The sequence below is a fragment of the Neoarius graeffei genome, chromosome 1, assembly GCF_027579695.1.
Source record: "Neoarius graeffei isolate fNeoGra1 chromosome 1, fNeoGra1.pri, whole genome shotgun sequence".
Classification (NCBI taxonomy): Eukaryota; Metazoa; Chordata; class Actinopteri; order Siluriformes; family Ariidae; genus Neoarius; species Neoarius graeffei.
This window is the reverse complement of record NC_083569.1, coordinates 44,179,392-44,206,185: the sequence shown is the minus strand read 5'-3', so window position 1 is coordinate 44,206,185 and position 26,794 is coordinate 44,179,392. Positions and strand designations below refer to the sequence as shown.

At 38.4% G+C, this 26,794-nt stretch overlaps 1 protein-coding gene across 1 annotated transcript in view; it reads left to right on the top strand.

The window, feature by feature from the left end:
* LOC132893336 (uncharacterized) overlaps positions 1-19,029 on the top strand; it is a 100,364-nt gene extending 81,335 nt beyond the window's left edge. The window contains exons 3-6 of the mRNA XM_060932368.1: positions 7,714-7,762; positions 17,248-17,556; positions 18,367-18,429; positions 18,607-19,029. Of these exons, the coding sequence (XP_060788351.1) occupies positions 7,714-7,762; positions 17,248-17,556; positions 18,367-18,429; positions 18,607-18,758 (573 nt within the window). The 3' untranslated portion in view covers positions 18,759-19,029. The remainder of the gene's footprint in view (positions 1-7,713; positions 7,763-17,247; positions 17,557-18,366; positions 18,430-18,606) is intronic.
* The last annotated feature ends 7,765 nt before the right edge of the window (positions 19,030-26,794 follow it).

Here is a 26,794-nt window from a genome sequence, read left to right as displayed (position 1 = left end):
GTGACGCGCATGCCCGATATGCACTGAGATCACACACACAGCGGCTCAGTCCCAAATCACTGCTCATGCGCTCCACTTGTGCGCTCTGTGAGCTGCGCAGGGCCGGAGTGTGCACCCTCCAGAGGGCACTCGCTGTTCAGGGCAGAGTGATTTGGAGCGCAGGATGCCTGCGGAGCCGAGCGTATCCGTGTATTGGCGTTGCTTTGTGCACGCAAATCGTGTATTGGCGTTGCTGTGTGCATACTAATTGTTTTAAAAACATTAATCTGATGATCCGCTGATACGGTCTAATGTAAACCCCACCTGACTCTGTCTGCAAATTTAAGCATCTTAAAATGTTTTTATTAATGCCAAATAAAATATCCAGCACAAGTTATATATGATAGGCATAATTTAATAATTTATCAATTTTATTTCAAACATGTTTTTAGTTAGCTGGACTGCAGCTTATCACCGCTCCCGCCCGCGCCGCATATGTGCGCTCCCGCCCGCGCTGCTTCCGGTCCCGCCCGCAATGAGCTTTCAAAATTTGAGTGCAGGGCTCTAGTTTCAGCTTTATTTTTAGCTTTAGCCATTCAATTACAATACATGACTATCCAGATCTAACTTGGGGACGGGCACGTGTTACATGCATGGCGCGTAAGCGCTTCTTAACATGGATGGCACTTTAGCATGAACACAGCATAAGGAAGGAGGTAAACTGGACTAGCATGATCAGTGACGATCTCCACATGGAACTACTTGGGCAGCTATGCACTGGGCACATACGTGGACGGGGAGTGGAGTATGTCCGAATGTACAACATTTGCATGACAGCATGCCATGTGGAGATAACAAGAGAAAATTAAACAAAAGACCATGTTTTCAAGATTGATAAGTCTTTTTATTAGCGTAGCAGCAACTTTTACAAGTGCATCGGCAATATTGTGGGCGTAGCGGTAAGGAAACATTGCGTATCAGTCCGATATGCTGAAAAGGCCTAGTTAGAGCCCCGATATATGCTGCATATAGATTTATAATAAATAATAAAGAAGACCCTACAGTCAACCTCATGGTTGGTGTACACTAATTTAATTATGAGGACAAAACATCATTGGTTATGTGCTTACGGTGGAAAATGTGGTGGTATACGGTAAAAGTGTAGTGGATTTGCATGCACTGTAGGTGAGAGAGTTTCCTGGAAATAGAGCTCAGTGTTTGTTGAACTGATAAGCTGTTAACTGCCGTATGGGGTGTGTGGTTGGTGTGTGTGTGTGTGTGTGTGTGTGTGTGTGTGTGTGTGTGTGTGTGTGTGTGTGTGAGTGAGAGAGGGAGAGAGAGAGAGAGAGGTGCACTGATGAGCTCTTATTTGTATGTGCGGTGGTTTTAAAAAACAGGATGAGTCATGAGAACAAAAAACCCTACATGATTTTACTTTCCCTCAAAATGGAACATTATAACCCAAGATATAACGTTATAACCCAGACAGTACGAACCCAAGATATTTCATGTTTTGTCTGGTCAACTTCATTTCATTTGTTAATATACATCCATTCCTGCATTTCAGGCCTGCAACACATTCCAAAAAAAAAGTTATGAGGGATAGTAAAGAGGTAAAACAATTAAATAATGACGTGATTTGAAACAGTTGATGTCAGCAAGTGATTGGAATCATGATTTGGTACAACCCTGATTCCAAAAAAGTTGGGACAAAGTACAAATTGTAAATAAAAACAGAATGCAATGATGTGGAAGTTTCAAAATTCCATATTTTATTCAGAATAGAACATAGATGACATATCAAATGTTTAAACTGAGAAAATGTATCATTTAAAGAGAAAAATTAGGTGATTTTGAATTTCATGACAACAACACATCTCAAAAAAGTTGGGACAAGGCCATGTTTACCACTGTGAGACATCCCCTTTTCTCTTTACAACAGTCTGTAAACGTCTGGGGACTGAGGAGACAAGTTGCTCAAGTTTAGGGATAGGAATGTTAACCCATTCTTGTCTAATGTAGGATTCTAGTTGCTCAACTGTCTTAGGTCTTTTTTGTCATATCTTCCGTTTTATGATGCGCCAAATGTTTTCTATGGGTGAAAGATCTAGACTGCAGTCTGGCCAGTTCAGTACCCGGACCCTTCTTCTACGCAGCCATGATGCTGTAATTGATGCAGTATGTGGTTTGGCATTGTCATGTTGGAAAATGCAAGGTCTTCCCTGAAAGAGACGTCGTCTGGATGGGAGCATACGTTGCTCTAGAACCTGGATATACCGTTCAGCATTGATGGTGCCTTTCCAGATGTGTAAGCTGCCCATGCCACATGCACTAATGCAACCCCATAGCATCAGAGATGCAGGCTTCTGAACTGAGCGCTGATAACAACTTGGGTCGTCCTTCTCCTCTTTAGTCTGAATGACACGGAGTCCCTGATTTCCATAAAGAACTTCAAATTTTGATTTGTCTGACCACAGAACAGTTTTCCACTTTGCCACAGTCCATTTTAAATGAGCCTTGGCCCAGAGAAGATGTCTGCGCTTCTGGATCATGTTTAGATACGGCTTCTTCTTTGAACTCTAGAGTTTTAGCTGGCAACGGCGAATGGCATGGTGAATTGTGTTCACAGATAATGTTCTCTGGAAATATTCCTGAGCCCATTTTGTGATTTCCAATACAGAAGCATGCCTGTATGTGATGCAGTGCCGTCTAAGGGCCCAAAGATCACAGGCACCCAGTATGGTTTTCCGGCCTTGACCCTTACGCACAGAGATTCTTCCAGATTCTCTGAATCTTTTGATGATATTATGCACTGTAGATGATGACATGTTCAAACTCTTTGCAATTTTACACTGTCGAACTCCTTTCTGATATTGCTCCACTATATGTCAGCGCAGAATTAGGGGGATTGGTGATCCTCTTCCCATCTTTACTTCTGAGAGCCACTGCCACTCCAAGATGCTCTTTTTATACCCAGTCATGTTAATGACTTATTGCCAATTGACCTAATGAGTTGCAATTTGGTCCTCCAGCTGTTCCTTTTTTGTACCTTTAACTTTTCCAGCCTCTTAGGCTGCTGGGCCATAGAAGGTTCACGCTGCACGCTGCATGTTGCACGCTGCACGCTACACGTTCACGTGAAGAACCGGACCCTGGGCCATTAAACTTCATGCTTGGATGTTCACGTGTTGCGTCTGTTCTACTTTGACCGAGTAACCAACAATATGGACTCTTCGGATGACGACGATTGCCTCATTCTGCTTTTACTGAGACAGAGGAAGAGAAAAAGGAACAGAATTTGGAGCCGAGAACACTTCCTTCTGAGAGAAACCCGTGGTGAATTTCACCGAACATTCTATAATCTGCTTGACAATCCCGATGAAGAACTATTTTTCAATTATACCATTCAATTATATTTTTTCTGAAGTTTTCCCCTGAAAGCATAGCGTTATCTCCCTAGACCCGTTCTGATTGGCTGGCGCGGCGGTGACCGCATGCATTGACTGGAATTTCCGTCTTCACGCCTAGAAAAAAGTGTGCATGTTCATTTCATGCTTCACGCGTGAAGTGTGCAGCGTGCAGCGTGCAACGTGAACGCCGTTCTATGGCCCAGAGCAAGTCATGCTACGTTTGTCCACTTTTCTTTACACGCGTGTAGCGTGCAGCGTGCAGCATGCAGCGTGCAGCGTGAACCTTCTATGGCCCAGCAGCCTTATTGCCCCTGTCCCAACTTTTTTGAGATGTGCTGCTGTCATGAAATTTCAAATGAGCCAATATTTGGCATGGAATTTCAAAATGTCTCACTTTCGACATTTGATATGTTGTCTATGTTCTATTGTGAATACAATATCAGTTTTTGAGATTTGTAAATTATTGCATTCCATTTTTATTTACAATTTGTACTTTGTCCCAACTTTTTTGGAATCGGGGTTGTACAAAAACAGTATCCAGGAAAGGCCTAGTCTTTGAGGAGCAAAGATGGTCCAAGGAGTTCCAGTTTGTCAACAAATGCGTAAAAAAATTTTTTAAAAAGATTGAAATGTTTAAAAACAATGTTCTTCAAATGAAGATTTGAAGGGATTTGGATATTTCACCCTCTATGGTGCATAAGACCATTAAATGATTCAAGGAATCGAGGAATTTCGCTGTGTAAAGGGCAAGGGCACAAGCCTAAGCTGAACACCCGCAATCTCCGATCTTTCAGATGGCACTGCAACAAGAAACATCAATCATGTACAGTATAACTGATTTAACCACATGGGCTCAGGATTACATTGGTAATCCTTTGTCAAGCACGTCCAAATGGAGTTACATCCACAAATACCAGTTAAAACCTTACTGTGCAAAAAGGAAGCCTTAATATTAACTGTTTCCAAAAGCACCATCAACTTTTCTGGGCTCAGGGACCAGGGGCAGCATCAGAAATTTTCTTTTGCCAGCGCTATGGGGTTGCTTAACTTTTCAGTGAGGATGCTGTAAAATGTAAGGTTTCCCATTAATGTGCTGGTTGCCACAGTTTAATTACCACCACCAAGGAGGTTATGGTTTCAGGTTTTGTTTGTTTGTTTGTTTGTAAACAGGATTATGCAAAAACTACTGGCCCAATTTTCATAAAACTTGGTGGAAAGGTGTAGCATAGCCCATGAAAGAACCCATTAAATTTTGGAGCAGATCCTGCTCGCAGGGCGACTCGATGAATTTAGATTTTCTTTCACTAACATTGTTGCATTTGGCCTTGGCAGAGGTCTGCACTCCCCAAGTGCCCCTCTAATTTCTTTTGCAACACCACCGACACATACTGTACACTCACACACACATATGCAGTAGCCTACATACTCTATGACAGTTACAGTGACATTCTATGTTAAACACAAGGTGAGATACTTAGTTCACTAGATATAGATGTACAGTATGGTTCACAAGCCAGCCAACGTAAACACACATCTGAATATAAATTTTTGCACAATTATACCATGGCCAGAGCTTGCACACAAGCAATAAACATCAGACACAGACGTTTATGCATATTTCAGCCCCAGATTCTGAGATCACAAACTCATGCTGTAAATTACCATCACCTCGTCTAATGAATCAACAGTACTTTGCTCCATAGACCGAATGTAAAATGAATGTGCATTGCATAGAGATAACTATAAGGAGTCAGAATTTGTGCCTTAACCACCAAATGCATTAAATTTATCATTGGCAACAGAGGAAAACAAAACCATTCAGTTACCATTAAACATCTTCTTAACAATACAATATGTCTGAGTCTCCAGATGTGGACATTTATTAAGTAAAACACGATCCATTATGATATCACTAATGCTAACTTTAAAAAAAAGTGCTCTGGTTAACAGGACGTGAAAGGTCAAAAGTTCAATAAGTATTGCGCCCATTGCTGAATCAGATCACCTGTGTTTACATTATGCTTTTTAGTCTAAAAATAAGCATTTTGCTTTATTAATGTGTTTATTTATTATTCAAAATATAGATTATAGTTTTCACACATTAAAAATTAAAATAAACAACAGAACTGTTTTGGGGGTGCTATGAATATTCTAGGGGTCGCTGCAGGACTCCCAAGACCCTCCCTGGCACCACCTATGTCAGGGGCATATGGGATGGACCATCACACAGTGGAAACTTGTATTGTGGTCAGATGAATCAGTATTCCAGTTCTTTTTGGAAGTATTGGACACTGTGTACTCCAGACCAAAGAAAAAATGGACCATCCAGACTGTTGCCAGCAACAAGTCCAAAAGCCAGGGTCTGTCATTGTAGGGCTATTTCAACAAGACAATGCAAAGTCACATTCTGCAAACATTATAAAGCCATGGCTGTGGAAGAAGAGGGTGCTGATGCTCACTGTATCCCTCTGTCAGGAAAGACAGAATTGAGCCCTTCTTTTTCTCACTCAAAACTTTTCTTTTTAACTCATTTGGCATGAGGAATAGGTATTTTGTGTTCCAATTAAGTTTACGGTACAACTAGCACTATTTTTGCCATCCAAACTGGTCCTATTGCAAGAGGATAATGATGACCACAGCAGTGTTTTTTATATTTTTCTTTGTTAAATAAGATGTGGTTCAGGTGATCACCTAATCAGTATCTCATTAAGTAAAATGAAGTGTGCTTGTGGTGGAATTCCAGCACAGTCACTGGAATGAAATGGCTGCCATATATATATATATATATATATATATATATATATATATATATATATATATATATAATGTGTGTGTGTGTGTGTGTGTGTGTGTTATTTATTGTAAAACCTGCTTCTCCTATAGACTATAAATATTTTAGTGTAAAACCAAGAATTGCATGATGGGGTTAACTTGTATAACTGTGTATTTGCCAATAAAGACTTTGATTTGACTTGCCATTATAAACTAAACTAAACTAAACAAAACTCAACTAAAATAAGATATAAACTACAGTTGTCATTTCCACCGCAGTCTGTAATTTCCACCACAACTCATTCTGTGGTGGAAATGGCATTCTAATAGTTTTTGCACTATAGTAGCCTACTCCCTTGTCATGCTAAGCCACTTTTGGTGTTAGCACATAATGTATCCAAAATACTTAAAATATGCTATTTTTTCACTTATTTCAAATAATTTGACAGAAATGAACAAAATGGCTAAACTTTGTAAACCACTTTCAAAATCCTTGTATCATGTCACCGTGTCATGATGAAAGATGCTTTAGAAACTGATTCAAACGTGCAAGATAGTCTTGCGCCCTGATTGGTTCAGAAAACGTGAATGGCAAAGGTTGTGAACTTGAATGGCTTCCGAAGTATGAATTTGGCCCTATATATTATAAACCAGTAATCGTATGGTTCCTCGTAAAATTAAGGATCAATTTCACTCGTGATTTCAAAGTTTTCAAAACTTCAAAATCACTCGTGAAATTAATCCTTAATTTTACTAGGCCCCATATGATTATCTATACTAATAGGATGTTGTGATGTGAACTTCATAAAATTAAATGATGAAAATAAAAATCTGTTATTTTGGTGAAAAACAACCACTGGGGGGGGCGGCCCAGCGGTGTAGTGGTTAGCGCTGTCGCCTCACAGCAAGAAGGTCCGGGTTCGAGCCCCATGGCCGGCGAGGGCCTTTTTGTGCGGAGTTTGCATGTTCTCCCCATGTCCGTGTGGGTTTCCTCCGGGTGCTCCGGTTTCCCCCACAGTCCAAAGACATGCAGGTTAGGTTAACCGGTGACTCTAAATTGAGCGTAGGTGTGAATGTGAGTGTGAATGGTTGTCTGTGTCTATGTGTCAGCCCTGTGATGACTTGGCGACTTGTCCAGGGTGTACCCCGCCTTTCGCCCGTAGTCAGCTGGGATAGACTCCAGCTTGCCTGCGACCCTGTAGAACAGGATAAAGTGGCTACAGAAAATGAGATGAGATGAGAAAGTTATATGTGCATATTATTAACATCAATGGGGTGTAAATTTGATAGAAATGTACCAACTGTTTTAGCCCCTACTGGTAAGATCATGAATCATTTATTTAAATATCTTCATTTGAATTTGACTTGCACAATCAAGAGAAAAACATCTGTTACTCACCTCAGATCATTATGTCATATTTCATGCTAAAACTCACACTGGCATGGTTCCTCTATAAAACATTTTTAATTGGAATATTTAAAATGAATTTTAAGGACTATTTCTTGCATTATGTCAATGAAGTAATATTTTGTCATTGGACATCATGCTGTGGGAGACTGGGTGAAGGTTTTCAGTTCAGGAACAAAACTTTATGTAACAGGTAAGAAAATGATTTTTTGTGTATTATCCTGGAAGCATTTTGAAGCTTTAAAGCAAATTTATAACAATATCTCATCATAACCTTAATCACATGGTATATAAATGAGTATTTGTCTTTAATATTTCTTAGCATCTGATCTCAGAAAATAAAGATTATTAAAGAAATTGTCAAATTAGATGTCAAATTATTTATAGATAGGTATTTGATGTAGTTTATATCAGAGTGTGTTGCTGGGTACACTTACTACTACAAAGTATTTGGATCTGGAACTCGACTTATCGTGACTGGTATGAGTGCATTTTGCAGTTTTGTTTTTGTCTACTAACATAAAAAAATGTCCAAAATGAATTCAGGTAAGACAAGCTTAGAATGAAAAAATATAACTGGAGAGGAATCAATGTTTTAAATAATGTCTGACTAAATAGTTTTTTCACTCGTATTACTTTCACTAATACAAAACATGTCCAAACAAATCGTTTTTCAGCACTAAAAACTTTAACAGTGAATATTGTACAGTGTCACACAAAATACATGTTCAAGACACACATAAAAAATATGTATATGGTGAACATTTAAGAGCATTAAAGCACTTAACATGCACAGTAGTCACAGATACTGGTTATACTGGTACCATTGTTCCTTCCCAGTGCATTCCAAAATTTTGAGCACTTAAAGCAAAATCGTCTCACCATTCTATTAACCATATGGTAGACAAATGATGCCTTGTTTTTGGCATCTTCAATATTTCTAATTAGTGAATAAAAGTAGGATCTGTTCTCAGAACATAGAGAATATTTATTTTTTTTTAAAGTACAGCTTGTTTGTATATTTAGTTGTTTAGAAGTATTTGGTGTAGTCTGAGTCACAGTGTGAGGGGGAGACTACTACAAAGTGTTTGGATCTGGAACTCTGCTAACTGTCCCCGGTATGAGCACATTTTACAGTTTCTTTACTGAGCTGATAAAATGTCCAAAATGAATTAGAAACACAAGTGTTTATAAAACTTTACTGAGTGCCTTCAGGTTCAACAATAAAACTGTAAAATCAGAGTAGAATAGAAAACGGTAAAATAAAAACAGAAGTATAAAAAACGACTGCAAAGGAAGTAATGTTGTAAATACTGTCTGACATTTTATTAGACTTAGAAATGCACACGTTCACATGTAAATCTTTCTAAGCATAAATACTTCCAGTACATAAATATAAAATACATAAACACTTCATGCAATCAATAGTAAACACTGCAACACAAACTACACGTGCAGAACATTAAACCATGGGTGTTTCTCAGAGCATTCCAACTGGTCAAAATAGCCTATAGCTGTAGCCTATAGTGATATATTTGGTAAAGTAATTGTCAAATTAGATGTCAAAATGTTTAGAAGTAGGGATTGGATGTAGTTTATGTCACAGTGTCTCACTGTATACATTTTATACTCTGGATACACTGACGACTACAGAGTATTTGGATCTGAATCTCGCCTTATGGTGACTGGTATGAAGCCATTTTGCAGTTTTGTTTTTGTCAACTAACATAAAAAAGGTCCAAAATGAATGACGGCAAGAGAAGCTTAGGAAATATATATAATTGGAGAGGACTCAATGTTTTAACTATTGTCTGACTAAATGCTTTTTTCACTAGTCTTACTTTCACTAATACACAACATGTCCAAATAAATCTGTTTTTAGCACTAAAAACTTTATCAGTGAATATTGTACAGTGTAGCACAAAATACCTTTGAAAGACACACTTAGACATTTAAGAGCATTAAAGCGCTTAACATGCACAGTAGTCACAGATACTGGTTATACTGGTACCATTGTTCCTTCCCAGTCCATTCCAAAATTTTGAGCACTTAAAGCAAAATCGTCTCACCATTCTATTAACCATATGGTAGACCAATGACACCTTGTTTTTGGCATCTTCAATATTTCTAATTAGTGAATAAAAGTAGGATCTGTTCTCAGAATACACAGAATATTTTTTAATAGTACAGCTTGTTTGTATGTTTAGTTGTTTAGAAGTATTTGGTGTAGTCTGAGTCACAGTGTGAGGGGGATACAGCTACAAAGTGTTTGGATCTGGAACTCTGCTAACCGTCACCGGTATGAGCACATTTTACAGTTTCTTTTCTGTCTACTGAGCTGATAAAATGTCCAAAATGAATTAGAAACACAAGTGTTTATAAAACTTTACTGAGTGCCTTCAGGTTCAACAATAAAACTGTAAAATCAGAGTAGAATAGAAAACGGTAAAATAAAAACAGAAGTATAAAAAATGACTGCAAAAGAAATAATGTTGTAAGTAATGTCTGATAAATAGACATTTTATTAGACTTAGAAATATACACGTCCACATGTAAATCTTTCTGAACATAAATACTTCCAGTACATAAATATAAAATACATAAACACTTCATGCAATCAATAGTAAACACTGCAACACAAACTACATGTGAAGAGCATTAAACCATGGGTGTTTCTCAGAGCATTCCAACTGGTCAAAATAGCCTATAGCTGTAGCCTATAGTGATATATTTGGTAAAGAAACTGTCAAATTAGATGTCAAAATGTTTAGAAGTAGGGATTGGATGTAGTTTATGTCACAGTGTCTCACTGTATACATTTTATACTCTGGATACACTGACGACTACAGAGTATTTGGATCTGAATCTTGCCTTATGGTGACTGGTATGAAGCCATTTTGCAGTTTTGTTTTTGTCGACTAACATAAAAAAATGTCCAAAATGAATGACGGCAAGACAAGCTTAGGAAATATATATAACTGGAGAGGAATCAATGTTTTAACTAATGTCTGACTAAATAGTTTTTTCACTAGTCTTACTTTCACTAATACACAACATGTCCCAACAAATCCTTTTTAGCACTAAAAATTTTATCAGTGAATATTGTACAGTGTAGCACAAAATACCTTTTAAAGACACACTTAGACAAAGAACATGTATATGATTAACAAATACGAGCATTAAAGCACTTAACATGTACAGTAGTCACAGATACTGGTACCATTGTTCCTTCCCAGTGCATTCCAAAATTTTGAGCACTTAAAGCAAAATCGTCTCACCATTCTATTAACCATATGGTAGACAAATGACACCTTGTTTTTGGCATCTTCAATATTTCTAATTAGTGAATAAAAGTAGGATCTGTTCTCAGAACATAGAGAATATTTATTTTAAAAAAATAAAGCTTGTTTGTATGTTTAGTTGTTTAGAAGTATTTGGTGTAGTCTGAGTCACAGTGTGAGGGAGCTACAGCTACAAAGTGTTTGGATCTGGAACTCTGCTAACCGTCACCGGTATGAGCACATTTTACAGTTTCTTTTCTGTCTACTGAGCTGGTAAAATGTCCAAAATGAATTAGAAACACAAGTGTTTATAAAACTTTACTGAGTGCCTTCAGGTTCAACAATAAAACTGTAAAATCAGAGTAGAATAGAAAACGGTAAAATAAAAACAGAAGTATAAAAATGATTGCAAAGGAAGCAATGTTCTAAATACTGTCTGACTAAATAGACATTTTATTAGACTTAGAAATACACATGTCCACATGTAAATCTTTCTAAGCATAAATACTTTCAATACATAAATATAAATTACATAAACACTTCATGCAGTCAATAGTAAACACTGCAACACAAACTACACGTGCAGAACATTAAACCATGGGTGTTTCTCAGATCATTCCAACTGGTCAAAATAGCCTATAGCTGTAGCCTATAGTAATATATTTGGTAAAGTAATTGTCAGATTAGATGTCAAAATGTTTAGAAGTAGGGATTGGATGTAGTTTATGTCACAGTGTCTCATTGTATACATTTTATACTCTGGATACACTGACGACTACAGAGTATTTGGATCTGAATCTCGCCTTATGGTGACTGGTATGAAGCCATTTTGCAGTTTTGTTTTTGTCAACTAACATAAAAAAATGTCCAAACTGGATGAAGGCAAGACAAGCTTAGGAAATATATATATAACTGGAGAGAAATCAATGTTTTAAATAATGTCTGACTAAATGCTTTTTTCACTAGTCTTACTTTCACTAATACACAACATGTCCCAACAAATCTGTTTTTAGCACTAAAAACTTTATCAGTGAATATTGTACAGTGTAGCACAAAATACCTTTTAGAGACACACTTAGACTAAGAACATGTATATGATTAACACATACGAGCATTAAAGCGCTTAACATGCACAGTAGTCACAGATACTGTTTATACTGGTACCATAGTTCCTTCCCAGTGCATTCCAAATTTTGCAAAATCGTCTCACCATTCTATTAACCATATGGTAGACAAATGACACCTTGTTTTGGCATCTTAAATATTTCTAATTAGTGAATAAAAGTAGGCTCTGTTCTCAGGACACAGAGAATATTTATTTTTAAAAAATAAAGCTTGTTTGTATGTTTAGTTGTTTAGAAGTATTTGGTGTAGTCTGAGTCACAGTGTTAGACTACAAAGTGTTTGGATCTGGAACTCTGCTAACCGTCACCGGTATGAGCACATTTTACAGTTTCTTTTCTGTCTACTGAGCTGATAAAATGTCCAAAATGAATTAGAAACACAAGTGTTTATAAAACTTTACTGAGTGCCTTCAGGTTCAACAATAAAACTGTAAAATAAGAGTAGAATAGACAACGGTAAAATAAAAACAGAAGTATAAAAAAATTACTGCAAAAGAAGCAATGTTCTAAATACTGTCTGACTAAATAGACATTTTATTAGACTTAGAAATACACACGTCCACATGTAAATATTTCTGAGCATAAATACTTCCAGTACATAAATATAAAATACATAAACACTTCATGCAATCAATAGTAAACACTGCAACACAAACTACATGTGAAGAAACATTTAAAGAGTTTTTATATGCTTCAATTTTAAGATAATTAAACCGTGGGTGTTTCTCAGAGCATTCCAACTGGTCAAAATACCCTATAGCTGTAGCCTATAGTGATATATTCGGTAAAGAAATTGTCAAATTAGATGTCAAATTGTTTAGAAGTGGGGATTGGATGTACTTTATGTCACAGTGTCTCACTGTATACTCTGGATATGCTTACTACTACAGAGTATTTGGATCTTGATCTCGCCTTATGGTGACTGGTATGAAGCCATTTTGCAGTTTTGTTTTTGTTGATGAACATAAAAAAATGTCCAAAATGAATGAAGGCAAGACAAGCTTAGGAAATATATATAACTGGAGAGGAATCAATGTTTTAAATAATGTCTGACTAAATGCTTTTTTCACTAGTCTTACTTTCACTAATACACAACATGTCCCAACAAATCTGTTTTTAGCACTAAAAACTTTATCAGTGAATATTGTACAGTGTAGCACAAAATACCTTTTAAAGACACACTTAGACATTTAAGAGCATTAAAGCGATTAACATGCACAGTAGTCACAGATACTGGTTATACTGGTACCATTGTTCCTTCCCAGTCCATTCCAAAATTTTGAGCACTTAAAGCAAAATCGTCTCACCATTCTATTAACCATATGGTAGACAAATGACGCCTTGTTTTTGGCATCGTCAATATTTCTAATTAGTGAATAAAAGTAGGATCTGTTCTCAGAATATAGAGAATATTTATTTTTTTAAAAGTACAGCTTGTTTGTATATTTAGTTGTTTAGAAGTATTTGGTGTAGTCTGAGTCACAGTGTTAGACAAAGTGTTTGGATCTGGAACTCTGCTAACCGTCACCGGTATGAGCACATTTTACAGTTTCTTTTCTGTCTACTGAGCTGATAAAATGTCCAAAATGAATTAGAAACACAAGTGTTTATAAAACTTTACTGAGTGCCTTCAGGTTCAACAATAAAACTGTAAAATCAGAGTAGAATAGAAAACAGTAAAATATAAACAGAAGTGTAAAAAAAATACTGCAAAGGAAGTAATCTTGTAAATACTGTCTGACTAAATAGACGTTTTATTAGACTTAAACCATGGGTGTTTCTCAGAGCACTCCAACTGGTCAAAATAGCCAATAGTTGTAGCCTATAGTCATATACTTCACTGCAATGTTGCAGTGAAAATGCTGGTGAAATGTTGTTGTAAGATACTCATCAAATAACACTCTGGACTGCAGTTGCAATCTTGACAAGAATTATTATTTTTAGAAAATAAGATAACAGAAATATCTCAGGTAGTTGTATGTATACAGATGTGGTGCAGTTCTTTGTTTAATACACACTATTTATCTTGGCAGTTTTGCCAATTAATTACCATTTACTGTATGAGTTGAATTAAATGGGTCATAATGACATAAACTGAATTCTTTATTGTTCCCCTTGATGACCTGATGTCCTATAAGTATCCTGATCCAAAATGCGAATCCAGTACAACTTTTTTTATGCTTGTGGAGTAACATCATGGAGTAAAAAGTTAAGTCAGACTCCATTACAGATCTCAGGCCTAAAGTTGACCTTTGAACACAAAAAAGGAATGAATTAAGAAAGAAAGAAATAACTCTTATTTGGCAGGACACTCAGAAGATGCACACTGCTATATTATGCAAGTACTGATCTTGGTTCAAGGAATATATTTTTAAAAAGTTTTAATTGATTGTGGTTGAAATGAATTTTTCCCCAATAATAATTAACATTGATCCATCGATTGGGTTAATCAGATACATTCAAGTCATTATCATAGTGTAGTTTTCAATGAATACATTTACTTATGATACTGAGATATTCATATAATTATTATATTAATATTATATTCAAATATGCATATGCATGTAGGTAGAAGTGGCAATAGTTCAGTACAGTACACAAAGTTTCCAGTAAAACAGCATGTTTCAAACAAAAGTCTTTCATCAGCTTCAGGCAGAGTGCTTCTGAGGATGGAGTGATTTTATTTATATATATATATATATATATATATATATATATATATATATATATATATATATATATATATATATATATCACTGCCTAAACGTGTAGTTCCTGATGAGTGTATGAGCAAAATGTTTGCAAGGGCACAAAATCAACCTGAACAGAATAATATTACAGCATATGAACCATCAAATTGTATAGTGTCGTGTATTTCACGTCAGTAAATTGTTGCATTGTCTTGTGACAGTGATACCAATAATGAGATACACATCACATTTAAGATACATATTTATTCCTTTCTTTGACACTGTATGCCATGCTCCAGAAACAACACCACAACATTTATTATGGTGTGACTCTGCTGGGTGCCTGGTGGACAGCAGTGAACCAGCGCTTTCACTTTATAGCATTACTGTATAGTTAAGATCAAATATTGTCTGAAAAAACCTACTGGAGAACATACTCCTAGGCTGAATGCAACGTATGAGCTCCAAAGGTTCAAGCTGCAAACTTGATATGTCAAACTTTTGTTTGGTTACGACGGTCAATTGTCCAACAAGCTAGTGGACTATTAAAACTGCTTTAACTAGTCATATATGAAACTGTTGTGAATATTTTCTGTAAGACGTGTTTGTAAATAATCCCACATTATTTTTTTAAAAAGCAAATCAAAAATAAGTGCTGGATAAAAACCCAAATTTCGTTCTCTAGTGGTGAAGTGTTTGAGATATGTTGCCATGCACTTATGGTTGGGTGGTTCGTGTGTACGGTATGTATGGACATTGTATGATCAAAAAAGTTATCAATTTCAGGTCAAGGCATTACCATATTCTCTTAATTATGGAGCTTCGCTCCAAACACTTTGCACGCAGTGAGCTCCACTATTATAGCTTATTGTTAATGATTAACATGACATTTAACGTCACCAAAAAGTTAAGTTCGATCTCATTGCAGACCCCAAGAATAAAGTGGGCCTGTACAAATTTACTGAAAAATAATAAATACATTAATAAATAAATCATGAATATCTTTTAAAAGTTTGCAGTTGATGGTGTTAAAAATGATCACTTTCAATAGCAATTAACATTTATCAATTGTTTGGGTGAATCAATAAAAAAGACTTACCACCACATTCAAGATATACGATCATAACTGAGTTAACAATACATAAACTTGGGGTGGCACGGTGGTCTAGTGGTTAGCACTGTCACCTCACAGCAAGAAGGTTCTGGGTTTGAGCCCCGTGGCCGGCGAGGGCCTTTCTGTGCGGAGTTTGCATGTTCTCCCCGTGTCCGCGTGGGTTTCCTCCGGGTGCTCCGGTTTCCCCCACAGTCCAAAGACATGCAGGTTAGGTTAACTGGTGACTCTAAATTGACCGTAGGTGTGAATGGTTGTTTGTCTCTATGTGTCAGTCCTGCAATGATCTGGCGACTTGTCCAGGGTGTATCGGCTCCAGCTTGCCTGTGACCCTGCACAGGATAAGCGGTTACAGATAATGAATGGATACATAAACCTGCCAACATTCATATTTATTAATTAATAGTTGAAAATAATTATTATAATTTTAATATTATGAAGACATTATTAATTTTAACAATTAGACTTATTACAGGTACACACGGGATTTTTTTTTTAAATTTTACTCAGATGACAAATAAGATGATGTTAATAAGATAACAAAAACATCTGAGATAACTGCATGACAAGTAATGTTCGACGTTTTGTCATTTTTTAAAATTCAGTAAATATTTAAATAGTATGGAAGGCTGAAAAGAGATGTATTTTTGTGAGATCCCTTTCACTTAGGTGAATGTATGTCTGCGTCAGTTCAGCAACAATGGAGTGCACACACCCATGCGAGAGTGCTGTAGGATTTTATTTTGAGATTGACCTCAAATATAAAGTAGAACGGAGCTACGGAAGGGACATGGTTGAAAAAAAAATGTATGGGTGTGTGTTGTCCATTGATATGGTTTCCATTTTGCTGAACTAATCCAGAAGTACTTTGTCCAAATGATAAACTGTTTGTCAGATAAGCTTTAATACTGTAAGCTGTGTGTCTTGCCTTACCCACTTTCTAAAGCATGAAGAAAAAACCCTGCCCCTTAGTTCACTGCATTACACAGTGTTTATGGCATGTTGCTGAATTAACCCAGAAGTACACTGACCTAAGTGAAAATCTTTGCAAGATTTCAGGAAACTACATTTTTTTTATCCCCCACCATTATCCCTTCCAGGGCTCTGTAAAAAAGTGTCAGTGTATGTAACTGATTAGTGCAGCTTATTTTTTAACATGCCATTTCCTTTAGTGAATTACTAATTACTATATGAGTTGAATTAGATGGGTTAGCGTGGGGTAAACTGCAAATTCTACATTCAGTGCTGTGCTGTGCTCCTAGAGGACCAGATGTTTGATGTCCCTGTTTTATATAAATATCCTGACCCTTTTCACTGTGCTCATTAGAATAATGTTTCATCTTTTATGTAAACCGAAATAATTCCCAATTCTACATGATTAGCCAACTGACTCAAATAAATCTAAAAATAGCAATTATCTTGTTGTCTTTATTGATTTTTCACTAATCAAAATAATTTCATGTCCTCTAAAGATAACAGTACACCTCAGCAGGCTCAAGCGCCTAAAGTGGAGGTGTATCCAATGTCGAGGCCACAATCAGGAAAGTCTGTTCTACTGTGCCAGGCGAGAGAAATGTTCCCAGACCTGGTGAAATTCAAGTGGGAAGCAGGAAACGTGGACTTGACTGGTAATGAGAAGCTGGAGCAAAGAGAAAGTACTGGAGGAGTCCAAATAACCAGCATGCTCATCGTAGACGAAGACAAAGCCAGCAAAAACACTTTCACCTGCACTGTTGAACATGAAACGGGCCCTCTGACAAAGACAATTGAAATTCCAAAAGGTAACAACAAAGCAAATAATGTGCTCTCATGTGTCCTCCGAACTGATAAGCTGGGCTTAAACAATATTAATGATAAAATAAATTAAACCCTAAACGCTTGTGTGTTGGAAATAGTGTCGACAGATGGATATGATTAATATAATATGCAAAATCTTACAAAAGTAGGTTCATGTACTTACCGTTTGTATTCGTTTGCTGTTCATGTGTGAACTATTTGACATTAGTACACTGCCTTTGTGTGCCATCAAACTCCATGATCTCTAAATTAATGCTTTTTTAATTTAGAAATAACAGTACAAGTAAATAAATATCACAAAGTTATTTTCACATCTACAAAACTTACACAATGATGTTGATTCCTTACAGAAAAAGGAATCAACATCGTTGTGTAAGTTTTGATGTTGATCAACATCCTCAACATCATACACCACTGCGTGGCACGGTGGTGTAGTGGTTAGCACTGTCGCCTCACAGCAAAAAGGTTCTGGGTTCAAGCCCAGCAGCCAGCGAGGGCCTTTCAGTGTGGAGTTTGCATGTTCTCCCCGTGTCAGCATGGGTTTCCTCCGGGTGCTCTGGTTTCCTCCACAGTTCAAAGACATGCAGTTAGTTAAGTGCCCTTGAGCAAGGTACCTAACCCCTAACTGCTCCCCAGGCACTGTAGTATGGCTGCCCACTGCTCTGGGTGTGTGTGTGTGTGTGGGGGGGGGGGGGTTCACTGCTTCAGATGGGTTAAATGCAGAGGATGAATCTCACTGTGCTTGAAGTGTGCATGTGACTAATAAAGGTTTCTTCTTTCTTCTTCTTAAAAAGCCTCCACCTCTACCGAAAACTGTCCAACTCCAAAAGTAGAAGATGATGTGCAAGAGGATCCTGGTAAAGAGATAAAGATCTACCAAATATCATCGAAATACATTGATGAGCAGGCATCTTTACATAAAATAATTCTGCTTTATTATTTCACTGGCCATTTTATAATTACACTAGTCAGAATAACTGAATATAACATTTAACAGATTTGTAAAAGATTTCTTCTTCATGTCTCTTGTGCAGATGAGTCTGTGCTCAGCCGCAGTCAGTACCTGTTCAGTGTGACGTATACGATGTTGCTGGTGAAAAACGTGTTGTATTTCTGCACAATTTCTGTCTTACTGTGCAAGAGAAAACCTGCGACCATGGAGGTGATCCGAGGCAAAGTTCGCTGATCAGTCCGTCAGCCAAACAGCACAACTCAACACACCGACTTCTTTCAGAATTTTTATTTTATATATATATATATATATATATATATATATATATATATATATATATATGTATATGTGTGTGTGTGTGTGTGTGTGTGTGTGAGAATGGGTGCAATCACTTGACAATCCTTTTGCCATCAATATAGTTTTATTGTGTGTTTTTTTTAATTTGTATGTTTAAATAAGTTGAAGATTCTACTCATTTAAATTATATATACAATACTGTGCCAAAGGCTCCCTGTTTTGCTTTGTTTTTATGAAACAAACTTTGTTATACATTTCTGTTTTATGACTTATACATTATTGAGTCAGTCCAAAAACATTTCAGAGTCCAAACATTCATTTTCCAGCACAAAATTCAGTGTTACAGCAAAAAAAAAAAGTTTGTATCTGAGCATCATATTACATAAGAAATCACTTTTCAGATTTTTCAGATTAAACAAGAAAACATCATGAAGGTGACTGGGTTTTGCTGCAAAATTAAGAAGCAAGTGTGATAGCCAAAGTGTCCAGAAGAACTGTGGCTGGTTCTATAAGATGCTCAGACAAACCTATTTTTGGTATCCAGTATTTCTTTATATATTTCTATACATACATACTGTACATACATACATATATACACACACACACACACACACACACACACACACACACAGTGGTGCTTGAAAGTTTGTGAATCCTTTAGAATTTTCCATATTTCTGCATAAATATGACCTAAAACATCATCAGATTTTCACACAAGTCCTAAAAGTACATAAAAAGAACCCAGTTAAACAAATGAGACAAAAATATTGTACTTGCTCATTTATTTATTGAGGAAAATGATCCAATATTACATATCTGTGAGTGGCAAAAGTATGTGAACCTTTGCTTTCAGTATCTGGTGTGACCCCCTTGTGCAGCAATAACTGCAACTAAACATTTCCAGTAACTGTTGATCAGTGCTGCACACCAGCTTGGAGGAATTTTAGCCCATTCCTCCGTACAGAACAGCTTCAACTCTGGGATGTTGGTGGGTTTCCTCACATGAACTGCTCGCTTCAGGTCCTTCCACAACATTTCGATTGGATTAAGGTCAGGACTTTGACTTGGCCATTCCAAAACATTAACTTTATTCTTCTTTAACCATTCTTTGGTAGAATGACTTGTGTGCTTAGGGTTGTTGTCTTACTGCATGACCCACCTTCTCTTGAGATTCAGTTCATGGACAGATGTCCTGACATTTTCCTTTAGAATTCACCGGTATAAGTCAGAATTCATTGTTCCATCAATGATGGCAAGCTGTCCTGGCCCAGATGCAGCAAAACAGGCCCAAACCATGATACTACCACCACCACGTTTCACAGATGGGATAAGGTTCTTATGCTGGAATGCAGTGTTTTCCTTTCTTCAAACATAATGCTTCTCATTTAAACCGAAAAGTTCTATTTTGGTCTCACCCATCCACAAAACATTTTTCCAATAGCCTTCTAGCTTGTCCACGTGATCTTTAGCAAACTGCAGACGAGCAGCAATGTTCTTTTTGGAGAGCAGTGGTTTTCTCCTTGCAACCCTGCTATGCACACTATTGTTGTTCAGTGTTCTCCTGATGGTGGACTCATGAACATTAACATTAGCCAATGTGAGAGAGGCCTTCAGTTGCTTAAAAGTTATCCTGAGGTCCTTTGTGACCTTGCCGACTATTACACGCCTTGCTCTTGGAGTGATCTTTGTTGGTCGACCACTCCTGGGGAGGGTAACAATGGTCTTGAATTTCCTTCATTTGTACACAATCTGTCTGACTGTGGATTGGTGGAGTCCAAACTCTTTTTAGAGATGGTTTTGTAACCTTTTCCAGCCTGATGAGCATCAACAACGCTTTTTCTGAGGTCCTCAGAAATCTTCTTTGTTTGTGCTATGATACACTTCCAGAAACACGTGTTGTGAAGATCAGACTTTGATAGATCCTTGTTCTTTAAATAAAACAGGGTGCCCACTCACACCTGATTGTCATCCCGTTGACTGAAAACACCTGACTCGAATTTCACCTTCAAATTAACTGCTAATCCTAGAGGTTCACATACTTTTGCCACTCACAGATATGTAATATTGGATCATTTTCCTCAATAAATAAATGACCAAGTATCATATTTTTGTCTCATTTGTTTAACTGGGTTCTCTTTATCTACTTTTAGGACTTGTGTGAAAATCTGATGATGTTTTAGGTCATATTTATGCAGAAATATAGAAAATTCTAAAGGGTTCACAAATTTCAAGCACCACTGTGTGTGTGTGTGTGCATATATATATATATATATATATATATATATATATATATATATATATATATATATATATATATATATATGCAAAATAATGTCTGAAATCATCATCCAAAGATTTGCATGAAGATCCTTCTCATATTTTAATAATAAACATCATCGAGTTTATTGTGTGTATTTCAGCAGTTAATTATTTTGTGTTTCTTGCTCTCTTCCTCTCAACACACCAGTTCAGATATTCACAAAAAAATTTCACAAAAACTGAATAAAGGCTTTATTAATTATATACTGACCTTCAAGACAACCTCTTTTTCATGATCCTTTGGAGTAATTACAGGTTTGGAGTGTTGAAGCACAGAGATCATTCTGGGATGGTCCAGTGATGATTAAATTAGATTTATGACAAGGTCATCAAATAGGCCTAATTCTTTGATAAAGTGAAACTCTAAACTTGTGTTTTTCAGAGAGTCAATAGATTAGGTTAAAACATAGACATGAGCAGTACGGATTAAGATCACAACTGATAATAGAGATAATTGACAAGATTATTATTGAGGATAATATTATATAATGTATATTTATAATTTATCATAACCTATAAATGCTATTTGCATGTTTGGCTACTAGATGGACTGGATTTCTGAACAGGCTCTCAGTCTGTTATCTTTAAATGCAACCTTTTTATGCCTCCGCCACCTTAAGGTGCAGGAGGCATTATGTTTTCAGGTTGTCCATCTGTCCGTGTGTTCGTCTGTCCGTGCGTCCGTCTGTCCGTGCGTCCGTATGTGCGTGTGTCCGTGCGTGCGTCCGTGCATGCATCCGTCCCGAAACCTTGTGAGCACAATATCTCAAAGGCTAATGAAAGGAATTTCACCAAACTTTCATCATTTGTGCGCTTTGGGACAAACATAAACTGATTAGATTTTGAGGATAAAAGGTCACAGGTCAAGATTACTGTGAGGTCAAATGTCCATCCCTAGACATTGTGAACACAATATCTCCAAGGCAATGAAAGGAATTTCACCAAACTTTCACCATTTGTGGGCTTTGGGACAAACATGAACTGATTCGATTTTGAGGTTAAAAGGTCACAGGTCAAGATTACTGTGCGGTCAAATGTCCATCCCCAAATCACAACTTAATAAGGCGTGTAGTCTACCAGGTGGAGGCATCCCCATCGACGCTGTTGGCATCAAGTTCTATCTAGTTTTTTTTTTTTTTCAAATTTAAAAATACGAGCTTTGATGGACTGCTGTATTCCAGTGTCCTGCTTCAATAAGTTGCTGCACTGTCTGCATTTGACTTTTAGCAACCGATCTGAGCCCCTGGATGTTTAGTGACATTGTTTCACACAATGCCGTCCAAGGTTGAACTTTATACTTCAGTTGGAAATCAAACAGATTACTTTTACTTAGGGAGCAGCAACTGGTGTCTATCCATCCATCCATCCATCCTTTATCTGTAGCTGCTTATCCTGTCCTACAAGGTCACAGGCAAGCTGGAGCCTATCCCAGCTGACTATGGGCGAGAGGCGGGGTACACCCTGGACAAGTTGCCAGGTCATCGTAGGGCTAATACATAGACACAGACAACCATTCACATTCACACCTACGGTCAATTCAGAGCCACCAATTAGCCTAACCTGCATGCCTTTGGACTGTGCAGGAAACCAGAGCACCCGGAGGAAACCCACGCAGACACAGGGAGAACATGCAAACTCCACACAGAAAGGCCCTCGCTGGCCGCAAACCCAGGACCTTCTTGCTGTGAGGCAATAGTGCTAACCATTACACCACCGTGCTGCCCCCAATTGGTGTCTAATTCATTCAAGTCAGTAGTTTAATCTGCATCATATTTTTTATGCCTCCGCCACCTTGAGGTGCAGGAGGCATTATGTTTTTGGGTTGTTCGTCTGTCCATGTGTCCATCCGTCCATCCGTGCGTGCGTCTGTCCTGAAACCTTGTGAACACGATATCTCAAAGGCTAATGAAAGGAATTTCACCAAACTTTCACCATTTGTGCGCTTTGGGACAAACATGAACTGATTAGATTTTGAGATCAAAAGGTCCAAGGTCAAGGTCACTGTGAGGTCAAATGGCTGTCCAGAAACCTTGTGAACACAATGTCTCCAAGGCAAATGAAAGGAATTTCACCAACCTTTCACCATTTGGGCATTTGAGGACAAGGATAAACTGATTAGATTTTGAGATCAAAAGGTCTAAGGTCAAGGTCACTGTGAGGTCAAATGTCTGTCCGAAAACCTTGTGAACACAATATCTCCAAGGCTAATACAAGTAATTTCACCAGGTCAAGATTACTGTGAGGTCAAATGTCCATCCCCAAATCACAATTTAATAAGGCGTGTAGTCTACCAGGCGGAGGCATCCCCATCGACGCCGTTGGCGTCGAGTTCTCCCTTACAGAAAAAAACACATGAATTTCCCATGTAATTCACGTGATCACGTTACCACATGTGGTAACATGTGGAATACATGGTATCAGATTTTGTAACATGTGTTACCATATAGAGCACATGTGGAAAACATGTTACCACATGTGAAAAATCACATGTGAAGTTCATGTGGTTTTTCTGTAAAGGCTATCTAGTTATCAGTATAATCTGGAGGTTCTGAAGAGTTTGTTGAGAACATCTTCCTTTTTGCTTTACAGCTGATAACACCATGTACAAAATATTAGTCCAGTGTGATGTTAAATTGTGTGAGTGAACCATAATAAAAACTAAGCAAACCATTACAACCACAATTCCAAAAAAGTTGGGACAAAGTACAAATTGTAAATAAAAACGGAATGCAATGATGTGGAAGTTTCAAAATTCCATATTTTATTCAGAATAGAACATAGATGACATATAAAATGTTTAAACTGAGAAAATGATTCATTTAAAGAGAAAAATTAGGTGATTTTAAATTTCATGACAACAACACATCTCAAAAAAGTTGGGACAAGGCCATGTTTACCACTGTGAGACATCCCCTTTTCTCTTTACAACAGTCTGTAAACGTCTGGGGACTGAGGAGACAAGTTGCTCAAGTTTAGGGATAGGAATGTTAACCCATTCTTGTCTAATGTAGGATTCTAGTTGCTCAACTGTCTTAGGTCTATTTTGTCGTATCTTCCGTTTTATGATGTGCCAAATGTTTTCTATGGGTGAAAGATCTGGACTGCAGGCTGGCCAGTTCAGTACCCGGACCCTTCTTCTACGCAGCCATGATGCTGTAATTGATGCAGTATGTGGTTTGGCATTGTCATGTTGGAAAATGCAAGGTCTTCCCTGAAAGAGACGTTGTCTGGATGGGAGCATACGTTGCTCTAGAACCTGGATATACCTTTCAGCATTGATGGTGTCTTTCCAGATGTGTAAGATGCCCATGCCACATGCACTAATGCAACCCCATAGCATCAGAGATGCAGGCTTCTGAACTGAGCGCTGGTAACAACTTGGGTCGTCCTTCTCCTCTTTAGTCCGAATGACACTGCGTCCCTGATTTCCATAAAGAACTTCAAATTTTGATTCATCTGACCACAGAACAGTTTTCCACTTTGCCAAAGTCCATTTTAAATGAGCCTTGGCCCAGCCCTTACAGAAAAAACACATGAATTTCCCATGTATTTCACATGTGATCACATGTTACCACATGTGATCACGTTACCACATGTGGTAACATGTGGAATACATGGTATCAGATTTTGTAACGTGTTACCATGTAGAGCACATGTGTAAAACATTCCCACATGTGATTCACATAAAATTGGGCCAAAACAACATTTCCCATGTGCAAATAACATGTTTCCCATGTACAAAACACATTTTCCACATATTTCACATGTGAGAAATCACATGTTAAAGTCACATGTGCAAAAATCACATATGAAGTTCATGTGTTTTTTCTGTAAGGGAGAGAAGACGTCTGCGCTTCTGGATCATGTTTAGATACGGCTTCTTCTTTGAACTATAGAGTTTTAGCTGGCAACGGTGGATGGCACGGTGAATTGTGTTCACAGATAATGTTCTCTGGAAATATTCCTGAGCCCATTTTGTGATTTCCAATACAGAAGCATGCCTGTATGTGATGCAGTGCCGTCTAAGGGCCCGAAGATCACGGGCACCCAGTATGGTTTTCCGGCCTTGACCCTTACGCACAGAGATTGTTCCAGATTCTCTGAATCTTTTGATGATATTATGCACTGTAGATGATGATGATGATGATGATGATGATGATGATATGTTCAAACTCTTTGGAATTTTACACTGTCGAACTCCTTTCTCTTTTTCTGTTTCTCTTTCAGCCTCCCAGGGAAAGTTTACTCCAGGGTACTGGAGAGGAGAATTCGACCAATAGTCGAACCTCGGATCCAGGAGGAACAATGCGGTTTTCGTCCTGGTCGCGGAACACTGGACCAGCTCTATACCCTTCATAGGGTGCTCGAGGGTTCATGGGAGTTTGCCCAACCAGTCCACATGTGCTTTGTGGATCTGGAGAAGGCATTCGACCGTGTCCCCCGTGGTATTCTGTGGGGGGTGCTTCGGGAGTATGGGGTTCGGGGCTCTTTGCTAAGGGCTGTCCGGTCCCTGTACGAACGGAGCAGGAGTCTGGTTCGCATTGCCGGCAGTAAGTCAGACCTGTTCCCAGTGCATGTTGGACTCCGTCAGGGCTGCCCTTTGTCACCGGTTCTGTTCATAATTTTTATGGACAGAATTTCTAGGCGCAGCCAGGGGCCGGAAGGAATCCTGTTTGGGAACCACAGGATTTCATCTCTGCTTTTTGCGGATGATGTTGTCCTGTTGGCTTCTTCAAACCAGGACCTTCAACATGCACTGGGGCGGTTTGCAGTCGAGTGTGAAGCGGCTGGGATGAGAATCAGCACCTCCAAGTCCGAGGCCATGGTTCTCGACCGGAAAAGGGTGGCTTGCCCTCTCCAGGTTGGTGGAGAAGTCCTGCCTCAAGTGGAGGAGTTTAAGTATCTCGGGATCTTGTTCACGAGTGAGGGAAGGATGGAGCGTGAGATCGACAGGCGGATCGGTGCAGCCTCCGCAGTGATGCGGTCGCTTTACCGGTCCGTCGTGGTGAAGAAGGAGCTGAGCCAAAAGGCGAAGCTCTCAATTTACCGGTCGATCTACGTTCCGACTCTCACCTATGGTCATGAGCTTTGGGTAATGACAGAAAGAACAAGATCGCGGATACAAGCGGCTGAAATGAGTTTCCTTCGCAGGGTGGCTGGGCGCTCCCTTAGAGATAGGGTGAGAAGCACAGTCACTCGGGAGGAGCTCGGAGTAGAGCCGCTGCTCCTCCACATCGAGAGGAACCAGCTGAGGTGACTCGGGCATCTTTTTCGGATGCCTCCTGGACGCCTCCCTGGGGAGGTGTTCCAGGCATGTCCCCCCGGGAGGAGGCCCCGGGGAAGACCCAGGACACGCTGGAGGGACTATGTCTCTCGGCTGGCCTGGGAACGCCTCGGTGTTCTTCCCGAGGAGCTGGCCGAGGTGTCTGGGGAAAGGGAAGTTTGGGCTTTCATGCTTAGACTGCTGCCTCCGCGACCCGGTCCTGGATAAGCGGAAGAAGACGAGACGAGACGAGACGAACTCCTTTCTGATATTGCTCCACTATTTGTCGGCGCAGAATTAGGGGGATTGGTGATCCTCTTCCCATCTTTACTTCTGAGAGCCGCTGCCACTCCAAGATGCTCTTTTTATACCCAGTCATGTTAATGACCTA